Source organism: Belonocnema kinseyi, chromosome 3, assembly GCF_010883055.1.
Source record: "Belonocnema kinseyi isolate 2016_QV_RU_SX_M_011 chromosome 3, B_treatae_v1, whole genome shotgun sequence".
Taxonomy (NCBI): Eukaryota; Metazoa; Arthropoda; class Insecta; order Hymenoptera; family Cynipidae; genus Belonocnema; species Belonocnema kinseyi.
The window spans coordinates 23,847,369-23,861,244 of NC_046659.1; the positions used below are offsets into that span (position 1 = coordinate 23,847,369).

A 13,876-nucleotide genomic window follows, 5' to 3' on the forward strand; every position below is an offset into this window, starting at 1 on the left:
ACACTGTTATAAGATGGTTACACGCGTGTTACAGAACTTATTTCACAGAGTTACAGAGTAAATTGAGACATTTTTGCTGGGTAATATGCTGGTGACAGGAATCTTGTGTTAGAACGTAGCCGGCTCATCTACTTCATATATTTCATCTCCCTAATAATATAACTGTGTCAAATACTTGATGCTACGGATCCAGTGGGCACGTGGACTTGTGCGGTGTCAAAAAGACCGTCAATAATTCTGGATTAGTAGGACACTAGTGTCTGAAGAAACAACTTAGGAAATGTAAAATTCATATGAGCACCACTCCCAATTAATTGGAGAGTCACTGGCATCCTCCTAGGGACTCATGCGTATGTTTCCAAAACTACTCATGTCCACATATTCACTGAATGTAGTTTGTAACACTAAATTTTACTATTATTATTGCTACAACTTCATAAATGTATGCCCTAATGTTAACTATACTTTTTTCAGGCACATACTTCAATTGCATTATGTTCATGGTTGCAAGTAGCGTGGTCAGCACAATTCTCATATTAAATTATCATCATCGGAATGCTGACACACACGAGATGTCCGATTGGGTATTGTTAACAAAATCAAATTATAAAGTAATGACATGCATGTTTTATATTCCTTCAGGACAAAAGGATATTGTAAGAAATCCCAAGATATTCTAAAGATAGTCTGAAGATGTATATAGAAGAATTATATGATATTTGATTGAGAAGGAAATTTTTATGTCTGTACGATATCGATAATACTGCTCGTGCGGAAATCATAAGGTTTCTTCCCCGTCCCACGCTTGGGCCAGCCTGCCTAATGCTATGTTCTTGAAGTTCGCATACCAACAATTCAATATTCAACTTTTGTTCATGCTGACTTCACGCTGTACAACCAATTAAAATTTAAAAAGATTATTTTCCTGATCACTGAATACCATTTAGTCGCGTTTCAAAACCCACTTCTAAGGTTTAGGCGACGAAATGGTGTAAATTATTGAATAAAAAATAATTAGCACCATCCTCATGAGTGGCGCCTTCTCAAGTGTCAGTAAACTTCTTTGGTGATCCGTGTCTTTAAATATAATATAATGTGTCAGACATCCTGAACAGCATATGTATAACAAAATTTCATTTTTAAAAGAAGCATGATTTAAAACATTTTTCATTCCTATGAAGCGGGGCTAAGGTTCCACTTTTTCTATATAATTTCAAAATGTCCAAAATTTCTAGGTGTAAAGATTATCAAAATTTCGGAATTTCCTAAAATGTTCAATTTTCTAAAATTTCAGAAATTTGTAAAAAATTCAACATTTTTGAAATTTTCAAAATTTCGAATATTTTTAAATTTTATGAAATGTGTCAAATTTCTAAAATTATTAAAGTTTCTAAAATTACGATAATTTCTACAATGTTCACAAAATTTTATAAAATAATAAAAACTTCTCTGTTACGAACGAGTGAATTAAACAATAGGATGTTTTGCCTAACGTAAAATTTAATTGTGACCCCCGCTGCTGGAGGTAGCAAACTAATACGAAATTCGAAAAATAAGTAACCCATTTTATTTTTAGGTGTGCTCGATGATCGATTCTACTCCCGGACTGCGAGCCCTAACCCTTGTAGTCCTGAACTTTCGATAAGTTGTATAAATAATTTTAAATGACTATCTTTTTGACAACAATAAAATTCAGTGGTTCCACTCAAAGTCTTCGTTCCTGGTTACTACCTGTGTTTAAACTGGTTAACTTTGCTTGACCCTATCTATTTTAACTAATTCTCTCAAATGAATCTGTTATATCATCAGCGAAATGTTTTCGGTAGGATAACATTTGGCTGATATCGATATTTCGCACAATATCGATCAAGTTAAGAATATTCAGTAACAAAAAATGCTTAACGCCTAATTCAGACTAAATGGAATATAATATTTAAAATTATTTTTTGAAAAAAAAAGATCCTACTCCTTCACTCCATTGGGAATCGAACCACAATACTTTTCATTGCCGGTCAGGTCCATTTCCAATTCAGCTATTAGAGGGATCAGAATCAGAACTCTTAATTGAAGAAAATAACGCCAATTTTTGGCTAGGGGTTAATGGTACAAGTAATTATTCAAAATGAATCTGTTATATCATCAGCGAGATGTTACCTTCCCACAATATCGATTGAATTAAGAATCTTCAATAACAGAAATGCTTAACCTCTTAATCAGAGTAGATGGAAAATAATATTTTCAAATTAAAATTAAAATTATTTCTACTGTCAGTAAGGAAACATTTCGCTGACGATATAACAGATTCATTTAAAATAATTACTTGTACCATTAACACCTAGCTAAAAATTGGCGTTATTTTCTTAAATTAAGAGTTCTTATTCTGATCCCTCTAATAGTTTAATTGGAAAAGCACCTGACCGAAAATCAGAAGCTTTGTGGTTGGATTCCCAATGGAGTGAACAAGAAGTAGGATATTTTTTTAAGAAATAATTTTAATTTTAATTTGAAAATATTATTTCCCATCTAGTCTGATTAAGACGTTAAGCATTTTTTGTTATTGAAGATTATTACCTTGCTCGATATTGTGGATTTTCTGCCTTAATTATTTGGAAGGTTGTCTACTGTCGGTAAGGTAACATTTCGCTGACGATATAACAAATTCATTCAAAATAATGAATTGTACCAGTAACACGTTGCTAAAAATTGGCGTTATTTTCTTGATTTAAGAGTTCTCTTTCTGATCCCTCGAATAGCTTAATTTTAAAAGCACCTAACTGGAAAGTGAGGAGTAGAATCTTTTTTTTAAGAAATAGTTTTTATCTTATTATTATTATTATTATTATTATTATTATTATGAAAACATTTCAATGTCGAAATGTTTTTACATGCTTATACTGCCCAACATGTCGAAGGCATTTTTGGTTAAAGTTGAATTTTTTATTTGATCATTTTTGCATGGAGCTGTCCCGGTATATATTATCAGTCACCGACGCATTTTTATAATGCAATCAAGTGATCTGATGAGAGCAGTCTGCCAGACATATTGGACAAAGCCTGGTTTTTACCCCATCATTGACGGACTGGGTTGCAGTCAAGTACACAATGGGGGGACCTACAGCTTAAGGTGGGTTCCGAACCAGCAGAACCTCGGTAAAGGTACATTGAAAAATTTCTAGAGGTACCGGCTCAGGGATCGAACTCCAAAATGTCCCGGGACAGCCAAATAAATCCTTACGTACAATTTTTTTAGAGAAGGTAATCTTAAACGAGGAATCCATTGGTGACCTTAGTGTTGACCTTGGTAATGACCTTCATGGTTATTTCAAGGTTGCCTTTGTTGTTTTAAATGGAATGGCCTTTTTTGACACTGGCAATCGAAAGAGCGGAAAATTTTACGTTAAAAAGTGTAGACTGGTCACAGGTCAGGTGTGACCTTGATGTACGTATCAAGGTCATTCGAACTTCAATATCGCCTGAAAATTTGGAATGGTGGTGGTAATGGATGGAATTTGGTCAATGTCATAAAGGATCGTTCAAATTGAAAAAAATAAAGGTAACCTTGAGATGACCTTGATAGTCATGATCAAGTTCACTAGATAGTCAATATGCACGTTGTTTAAGTAAGCAATTAAGTAAGCAAGGTAAGAGGAGATTTTCACAAGCTAGCATGCAAAAGAATGTTTAGACCACGTTGAAGTTGTAATGACCTTGATCCGTCCATCAAAGTCACACCTTACTTTTGTCCTGACTTCAATCTTTAGCGTGAACTTTTTCGTTCTTTCGATTGCCAATTTCAAAAATGGGCTATTCCATTAAAAAAAGAAAGTTGACCCTGAAACAACCATGAAGGCCATGGTCAAGGTCAAAACTACGGTCACCACTGGATTCCTTGTTGACAGTTACTTCAAGAATGACCTTAACCTTCATCAAAAAAATTGGACCTAAAGATTTATTTGACTGTCCCCGGACTATTTGGACACTCTGTGTATCTCATTGTATAATTATTTACAAACTTCATGTAGAGATCTACTTAACAGTAACTTACTAAAAGTTTATCCGAATATATCTTTTCATCATAACGTACCTTTGATCTTTCTTTAGTTTTTATCATATTATTAACTGCAATATTCGAAAGTTCGTTCATTCTAATTATTACATCACGTCGACAAGATCGGAAGCTTTTCAACCTTTCCTCTGATGAAAAGGAATTGGGCAGGAGCGCAATTTTTGCGTATATTAGTTCAAAGGGATGTACCGACGTATTACACGCGAACATCGCCAAGAGTAGTAATCTATTCCAATCATCGTAGTCTGTCGCGTAATGTTTGATGTAATTGGTAAGTACAATATGACTACGTTCCACAGAACGGTTAGTTTGTAGGCGGTACCCCTACATAGTGATAACGTTGACTCGAAATAATTTTTTTAACTCAAGTATAAGTCTGCTTACAAAGCTTTTTTCTCGATCCGTAAAGATATAACAATAGATTCCGTATTATGAAAGTAGTTGCAGGGCAACAGCGTGTACGATTGTATTTCTTTTCAGGTCGGCAACTGGAACGGCTATGCAAAGTTTAATAAAATTATCTTGCAAGGTCAGTATGTGCCTGTAAGCGCTGGGAGTCTGAGCACGTTTACTGACAGTATCGAAAGATACTCAGTCAAATGCACTAATCTCAGAATCCGTTATGACCATTGGCTCACGTGTGCGCGCCCTCATGAAGACCATTATGGAATTCAGAATGATATAATATATAAACGCGTTCCGTCGCTAAGAAAAGTTAAAAAATAGGATTGGTGGGTCCACAGTCTTCCGAAATAAAATAGGCGTAATTGTCTCTACTATATGTGAGAAGTTCAGTCAATTCGTGCTGTATCGCGTCCTTCTTTGGGGTAGGCGGCATCTAAATTAAGATCATCTCTATCAGGAAAGGAATCATCTATATGATGCAGATGTATATTTATGATACTTTGTGCTGAGACGGAAAGGTTTTGCTCCTCTAAAACAGATGCTAATGGAGTGAGCTTCTGCAGAAATATAGTGTACTTGTTGCTGACAGAAACCCCTCTTTGATGGTTAATTCTTCCATTTTATCGCTGTTGCCTGCTAGAGTTGAACTAGGTTCACCGTCTGCCGGTTCTTCGCTTTTGATAAAAACTCACGCTTTGTATACATATACCTCCATCGTTTTATTTCATAAACTTGGAACCTAGAGGTAGCTTGACTTAGGGGTGCGATTTGAATTAGTCGATCTTCTTTAGGAATCGGTAATCTAGGCCCGATAATGGGGATAAGACTGATTTTTTTTATATCCTGAGATATCTGATTCACCTCTTCATTCATTTGCGGAAAACGCGTCATTGGTTTCTCTCTTCTTCTTCGTTCTTTGATTCTACCGCCCAGGCTACTTATATTAATGTCATTAGTCGTTAAATGAGGAGGTGGCTGATAAGATTAGTTAATATGTTTTTGTTTTTTTCAGGGAACTTTTTTGTTTTTCTTCTGCCTCGCGCAGATTCATTCCTTGATGGTGATTACAGTAGATGTCTCTCTTATAAGATCTTAGGATTCCCGGCGGTCGGTTTCAGAATGGATGGTCTTCTTCTGGAACTACTCTCTGTCGGCTTCGATACAGTGGGTGTATTTTTTGATATTTCCAATGGTTGCTGATTTCCAGATCAAGAGGTTCAAACCGTTTTCTTTGGTTCATTAGTAGCTGTTTGGGAATTATTACCTTTCTTAATAATGTTTTTAGGCAAAGATTGTTTAAGCAGCAAGGCGCTGTTCGCAGTCATGTCGGCTGATATCGTTTAAACATCATTTCTTCCCTCGTTCTTGTTGGGTTTGATTTCAAGTGCGGAATGATTCCAAGCTTTCTGTTTTGGGCTCTTATTTGGCATTAGATACGTAGATGCAAAGTCAAACGGTAATGTTATCATTTTCTGTTAACACTTTTTCCTCGTTGAGGCCAATGTGTTTTCCAGATAAGGCCAATGTGTTTTCCAGATAAAGACTACTTCTACTGCATACCCAGAAGCGTCGGTATTTAGTTTGTAGATTTTTTAAAAATCGGGTTGTTGTATGATGGGTTTTGCGGTAGAGGTAAGTGCGCAATTTGTGGAAACATCGCCTCTGTTTGAATCCCCATATGAATTTAGCATCTTAGTTTAGCAATTCTGCTAAAGGATTACCTAATTTTGCAGTTTTGAATAAATCGCCTAAAATATCCTGATAGTCCCAAGAATTATGCAATTTAAGATTCGCTTTCCTCAGCCGTCTGAAAAGTTTTCCAACCATTTTGTCATGTTCCTCTAGATTTTGCGAATAGATTACGATATCAACCACGTATACAAAAGCTTCCAAACCCAGCACCCCCTTTAGGAAGTGGTTCATAAGGTTCTAGAATGTTGCGGGAGCGTTTTTTATATCCCTGGACATTAGACTTAAGAAATAAGTAAGACTTCGAAATGCCCACTTCGAGTAGAAAACTCGGTGTTAGCTCTATCGACTGGGTCAGTTTTGACTTGATAGTATCCACGAGCCAGATCGAGTCCTGTAAAAAAAGAGCGCCCGCCCTAGTTGGTCTAGTATCTCTTTTGTATCTCGCTAATATTAAGTAATAGTTAGGCGTCTACGATTACATTTTCATTAAAGACTGTGTTATCTAAAACGACCCTATATCTTCTTACTCCTGAGGTGTTCATCTTTTTGGCACCTATCATTAGTGGCGTCTGGTTAAGTGACTTTTAAGCACAGATCACACCAATTTTGAGCTGCTTTCTAACTTGAATGACAATCACTGCATTATCTAGCATCAGGACTCGATATTGAGTTTTGTTCATAATATTCAACGTTTCTCCAGGGATATGGAAGATATCAGCGGACTCATCTACCCTACTTTTCGCGAGTTCTTTCTCCTCATCATTAAGATGAGTGGTTTGTAAGAATTCTGCAACACTTTCGTTGCGAGGCTTATTTGATTCTAAAATTGCATTGCATGGAAAATGTTCAGCATCTAGATGAGATGAATTTTCCGTGGGGAATTCACGATATCCAAAAGGAATTATTTTCTGTGGTGGTAGGATTATCTGAATTTCTTTTTCAGTGGTATTATTGACGTGGGCATTGTAAGTACCATCAGTGTTTTTTACTATCCCTGCACCTATATCACCTTCTGGTGCATCGACTCTGCACAGGTATGCCTCTGTTGGATCTCGATTAACTACCGGTATTTCTATTAGCTGTTTAGTTAGGACTCCGATTTTTAGGATTACATTAAAGGGTTTTATTTCACTCATTAGGTCTCTTTTTGCTGATATAGGGTCAAGATCGACAAATGGTATAGGTTTTATGGGGTCAGATATTACAACGAGGGGGTTATTTCGAAACGATGCCTGCGCTTGTTCTTTTCTTAGGTATAATTGACCTATGATGCCCTTAGCCAAGATAGGAATAATGTCTTCTAATACGTGAAAATCGGCTGATTTGATGAGTTATCCAATAATAAATAAATTTTCGAATATATAAACTCTGGAGCAGTTATACCATAAACTGTTGAGTCTTCTTTTTATCTTCCGGCACTAAAGATCCGCAATGTTCCTTTAAGGACTGCATTGCTATTGGACGCTCTCTGAGATTCGGGCTTGCTGTTACGTAGATACGGCGGGTCTCCTTGCCGTTTAAAGAAGGATTCAGGTAAAAGGTTCTAGACAAGTTGAAAGAGTTTGGAGTCTATCTACTGATATCTGTTGGTATTGTTGTAGCCTGGAGGGAATGGATTTAGAAACGTTTGGGCAGGTGGATATGGAGTGTTTTGAGATGGATGCGTAGGACTGCAACAGGGGTATTGAAGGGATAGAACTTGGCTACTTTGAAAAATGTTTGTCAAATTATTTATTTTCTCTATTCTTCGTTGTTTTTCCTTTTTGTCCATTTGTCGCGAATAGGTTTTAGGTGATTTTGTAACCTCTGGCCTGGAATATATATATTGGGACAAGGGATAGAAGACCCAGGATGCCTTTACTTTCTGCCATGTCCTTGTCTCTCCTTAACATGTATATCATACTCGTGGGCCTTATGTAAATCTTTAGAATTGCGACAATCTATCAAAGTAGCCATCTTATCAGGTAGACCTCAAATGTAAGCGTCTAAGGAGCATTTGGTTACCGGTTTCATCATCATTGTCGTATTATCGGCTGGTGTGTTTAATTCTCATCCAAAAAATGCTTTGCTCCACTTAGGTATCCCTTCAGGTACCGTCCTAATAGAAGCTATTAAACCTACTGTTCGAAAACTGTAACCTACCACTAAATATTCAATAGGCGCATGCTTCGTGAAACCTTTCGAAATCGCCTCTTCCGAAATGATGTTTAAGTCGGCGACTTAGGGCACAGTCCTTAAAGTATTCCAAGGCGTTAAAAGTGCCGTAAATCCATTAATTTTAGAAATAATAGTGAAAGCTTTACAGAGGTGATGTAAAACTATCTTATTAGATTTAGACATGATTTTCTGTCCTAAAACTTTCTCTTTACCCTAATAACCGCAGTTTCGCCCACAAACAAAATATTTTGAAAGGGTTTTTTGAAGAGTCGTTACTCGGCGTTTGTTTTTATTTATTTTCTTTTGAAACTTGTTTCAAAAATATTTCCGGGAAACTTTGTAGTCACTTTTAGAAAGTTTAGAATTTTCTTCTGAAACCCTTACTAAACTGATTTAGCAAATAAATGCACTCTACATATTTAATACGATGAAAAGCTTTAGGAGGAGAACGCCTATCCAAACCATACTTATACATATGTCTTGCAGCTTAAACTCAGAGTTAAGAGCAACTTGTATGGTAATTGCATTATATTGTTATTATTTTATACTATCTCATCAATACAGTATTAAACAGTTGGGACAGACAGGACATCCTAGGCCTATTTAACAACCGTGGTTTAACTAATTCTACTTATGATATATGTAAGAAAGAAAACCTGAAAAACCTTAATACATCTCCAAACGATGATCAAACGATTTTATTAGAACAATTTGAATATTTAATTGATGGATGTGGCTTTCACGGACACGTTCTAGCTTGTATTTCCTAATGGCTTGAGCTTAAGCCCGATTAAAAAGCACAATGCAACACGAAGCAGATAAAATACAACCGCACTGACCGAAAACTCGAGCTCATTTTCGAAGGGACCAGCGAGTGTCGTTCAGTGTCATGATTAGGGTTTTTTTATTCAAAAATACGAAAAAGACGAAAAATACGAAAACAAGAGTAACAAGATGGGTGATACGCATTAATATCGGTTTTTTATTTCTTCTCCAATGCTTAAGTTGTTGCAATAGAATGCAGCGAAGCGATATCCTCAGCCTTTCGTATTTAAAAAATAGATTATCAAAGTGTACTGTTTGCGAATATCAAATCATGTTAAATAGACCTCGATTTTCATAAATAATAAAAAAAATGCGTTCAGATTTTCTGAACTTTGTAAAAAAATAAAAGGAAACCTGTCTAAGAATAAAATCGAGTAGCTATAATAATAAACTTATTCGAGCTTGACCTAGGCTTTATTACTAGGACAGAGCTTACCTTTGTCAGGCTTGGGTCCAGTCAGGCCCATGTCGAAATTTACACATGAGTGGCTGAGATCAACTGGATTGATTTTGAGTCACTTTGAGATTTTTAAACAGCTCATTTGAGGCACCACGTATTACATTTTTGTTAAAGACATGTAATGTGGTCGTTTAAATATGGTAGAAACTTTTCAAAAGCTGCAAATCTACCCCAAATATCTTTAAGATGTCCTAAGGATATCATGGAGAAAAACGGGATATCTGACTATATCTTTTTGCTGCGACGGTTGTCTTTATAATCGATTCCCGAAGGAATGTTAGAGGTCTTCCTTATATTTTAGGACGGTAGGAAGGACTAAAGAATTATTGTTTCGAAATCTGTTTTTGAGGTATCCTGTCAGAATAACTTGTTTTTGAATAACATTTTTGGTGTGACTTCTGACTACTAGAGAGAGCTTGAAAGTTTCTAAAGTTCCAAAAATCAGAAAATCTTTCATGGATATAAAAATGAACAAAAATTACGTTTTTTGTATTTGGTTCAACGGAATACTTACTTACTTTATTATATTTTGCTTATAAACTTATACTTATTTCATTTACTCATATTTGAATGTAAAATCTTATGTTAACTTAGTTCTTATTCAACTTAAAAGTCATTCAAGCATCATTAAAAGTTTTAAAGTTTCTGCAAACTATAGCTAATTTAATCTGATTTTTTCAAAAATGACATTTTTTTTAAATGACATTTAAAAAGTTCGATTATGTGGAGATACTAACGAATCCATCGATCACATTATTGATTGCTGTCGCGTAATGGTTCAAAGAGACTATACCCACAGCCATATTTTTCTTGTCAAAAACTATACCCATACAAATTTTTCAATAATTTTTCTATACATAGTAACTGTAACTGAGAATTGAGGGATATCCTATCTATATTAAAAAATATCCTCCACTATTTTTGGAAGCATTTTCGATATTCAAATTACCCATGTGAGATATTACAATTTTTTAGATATCTCATATGAGAGTTACCAATTATTCCGAAGAAGTTGAAAATACATCCCAAGATATCCTCTGGATATCCCGGCAATTTACAAAATTATGTGTCGATGGGATATCCCGCAGATATTCCTAGAATGTTCCCAGTTTCTTCCCTGAATTCAAAATACAAATTTATTTAACCCAAGATAATTATTTAAATTTTAAGCAGATAAATTAAAAAATTTTTAAATAATTACTTGTACCATTAAGACCTAGCTAAAAATTAGCGTTATGTTCTTGAATTAAGAGTTCTTATTCTGATCCCTCTAATGGCTTAATTGTAAAAGCACCTGACCGGAAATCAGAAGTTTTGTGGTTCGATTCCCAATGGAGTGAAGATGGAGTAGGATCTTTTTTTCAAGACATAATTTTAATTTAAAATGTTTTATTTCATCAAAAAAGGAATTCTTTAAATTTATAATTTGAAACCTAAACACAAAGCCTTAGTTTCAAGTAAAATTAATACCGTTCATCAATGAATCTTTTCCCCAACTTCAAATTTTAATTTTAGTACTTAAAACTTTTTTTTAGTTACCGCTAAAGTAAGGATCAATATATGTTCTTATCATATACCGGTCATTTAATGATAGGCAGTTGAAATGACAAAACTTAGTAGCTCTGCCAAAAACTGCTAGACGGCTGATTGCGTAAAACGAATTTGATACTTCTTTACTCGACATAGGCTGTATAACAAAATATTTCTTGGAAATTAGTTTTTCTATACACCAAACTCTCGCTTTTAGTCACTTCGTTCTCAACCTTCCTAGAACAGCTGGCTCACGCAGTTTCTCAGAGGAGTAGGGCGAGAACGGTTGCGACAATATATATATATATATATATATTACAATTGGAAACGAGTCAGGCGGCCCTCACTGTTCACTTTTCTGTCCCCCCGAAATCAGTCCAAGGTCATTTGAAGGTAACCCCGGACACTTGACTGAAAGCGAGAGTTCGGTGTGTTTTTATTTCTATAGGTGCCAGTCATACAAATTCATACAGTTTCAAAAATAAGATGCTGAAAATATACGGATTTTAAATATCCTTATCTTTAGGCTTTAGTAAATAAATTTTTCCTAAATTAAAATAAACTTTTGGTGGAGTATGGAAAAATATTCTTTCATTCAAAAAATATTTAATTTAGAAGCACAAGCTATTTCTTTAATTCAAGAAAAAAAATATATATATATATACATTATGCTTATCTAATTTGAAGAAACTCTTTTAGACGCAAATTTCACTAATTCAAAGAAATGTTATTTTACTCGCAGCATCCTTTTTCTAGGAGTATCTCGGAACATAAATGGGATGTCACGCAATAGTCTGTTTCTCTGAAGGCAACGAATTTCAAAGTTTGTTATGTCCTATAAAGTATAATCATCGAGCTTTACAAATACTTTTTTAGAACTTGAAAAGTGTTTAGAACATTGATAGTTCTTACTTTAGACGTTTTCAGAACTTAAAATGATGTCCTTAGATCTTTTTTCTCACTATAAGATGCTTTTAACGTAATACTGTGCATTATGTTATGAAGATGCTCTTGTTTTTGTATTTCCTTACATACATTTTATGTCAAATTATTTCAAATCTTTAATCATTTGTTTCGTTCAAGTTTAATTAAAATTTATATGTTTTTTTATTATTTTAGATAAGAGTCGTCTTCTTAGACTGGTTGCCTTGCATACTTCGTATGTCAAGACCAACAGATAAAGAAGAAAAAGAAACTCAAAAATCACAAAAACCTTCTCCAGTTACAGGTAAGAGACAAGTTTGAATTGTTTTTAAATATCCTGTTAGAAAATATCAACAAAAACCATATTTTTTGGGAATCGATTTAATTACTAATATCTTCGAAATTGTTCCACATTTTCAACTGTTTGGAATCATTTTAAAGAGGTAATTTAATAGTGTATCAGATTTTGTTAGAGCCTCAAAAGGCGGCCAAACCCCCAAGGCAACAGTCTCGAAAAAGTTAACATGTTTTCAGAATCTATATACCATGATATGTATTAACCATGTATTAATCAATAAACGTCCGAAAATTCGTATAAAAATCTTGTATAATAAACAGACAGTTTAGAAAGACTTATGAAAAAATATAACAACATTTTTACTCTGTGCTGAATAAAGATATCAGTAACTACGCCCAGATAAAAATCATGCCGGGCACGTTACCCTCACGGCGCACAGTGGGAAAAATGGACTTTTTTGTTTCAAAATAACGTACAGCCCACAAATATTGACCGGTTTGGATAAAAAAAATTTGAAGAGAAGATGATAAGATTTTTAAGAGCGTTGTCAAGCCTGATTTTTGAATTAGTTTTTTAATTTTTTTTATAAACAAACAAATATGGAGAATAAAATGACCATTTTTCTATTTAACGTTAAATTTTTTTGTAATTAAGAACTTCATGATAATTTTCGCAAAATTTCTCATTTTTTCTTTAATCTTATGACTTTTTTAAACAAATTTAATAAACAAATGCATTATTCAGGCATTTCTCGGCGGAAAAATTAGTTTTTTTTTCAATTTCAAATTTTTTAATCAGCAACTTCATGATAATTTCCGCCAAATTCATTATTTTTTTGATCAATTTTATGATTTTTAAAAACAAATTTAATAAACAAGTGTATTACTGGGGTTTCTGTCGATGGAAACATTCTTTTTTTTCGATATCAGACTTTTAATTGGGATCTTCATAATAAATTCAGCAGCATTCATTATGAGTTGATAAATTTTATGATTTTCAAAAATAAATTTAACCAACAATTGCATTATTTGGGCATCTGTGGACGGAAACATTTGTTTTCTTCAATGTCAGTCTTTTTAATTGGGAACTTCATGATGATCTCAGTAGTCCGGGGGCTGGGTATGATCCCGTATGCACTAAAACCGCCAAAGCTGAAAACCCTCTATTCTTATGTATTTTGAGCCCCTGAATCCGAACCCACAACTTAATTTTTCGAAAAATGCGTACAACATTGTTTAAATTGCAATTGTTTAAACAAATTATGAAAACGTCATTTTTTCGATTCGGACAAATTTTTTTTAGAAAATATGGCTCATTTTAAGAAGAAAAGGTCTCTAGTAAAATTTTCGTAAAATGTATATTTCAAAAGATATAAATTTTTGAAGGTCTGAAATTTGACGTTTTTTACTAACTTTCCGCGTTGATTACTTTTGATCTACTGAACATTTTTGAAAATTTCAAAAACGTAGGCATTCTTTGAAACTTACTCTACAAATTGACATAGATTTCCATTAGCGCA

The 13,876-nt window shown here is 34.2% G+C and overlaps 1 protein-coding gene across 1 annotated transcript in view; it reads left to right on the top strand.

Annotated features, from left to right (window-relative positions):
* The window catches only part of LOC117170347 (neuronal acetylcholine receptor subunit alpha-7-like), a 1,604,403-nt gene that overhangs the window by 1,256,358 nt on the left and 334,169 nt on the right, over positions 1 to 13,876 (top strand). The window contains exons 9-10 of the mRNA XM_033357087.1: positions 475 to 584; positions 12,255 to 12,363. Of these exons, the coding sequence (XP_033212978.1) occupies positions 475 to 584; positions 12,255 to 12,363 (219 nt within the window). The remainder of the gene's footprint in view (positions 1 to 474; positions 585 to 12,254; positions 12,364 to 13,876) is intronic.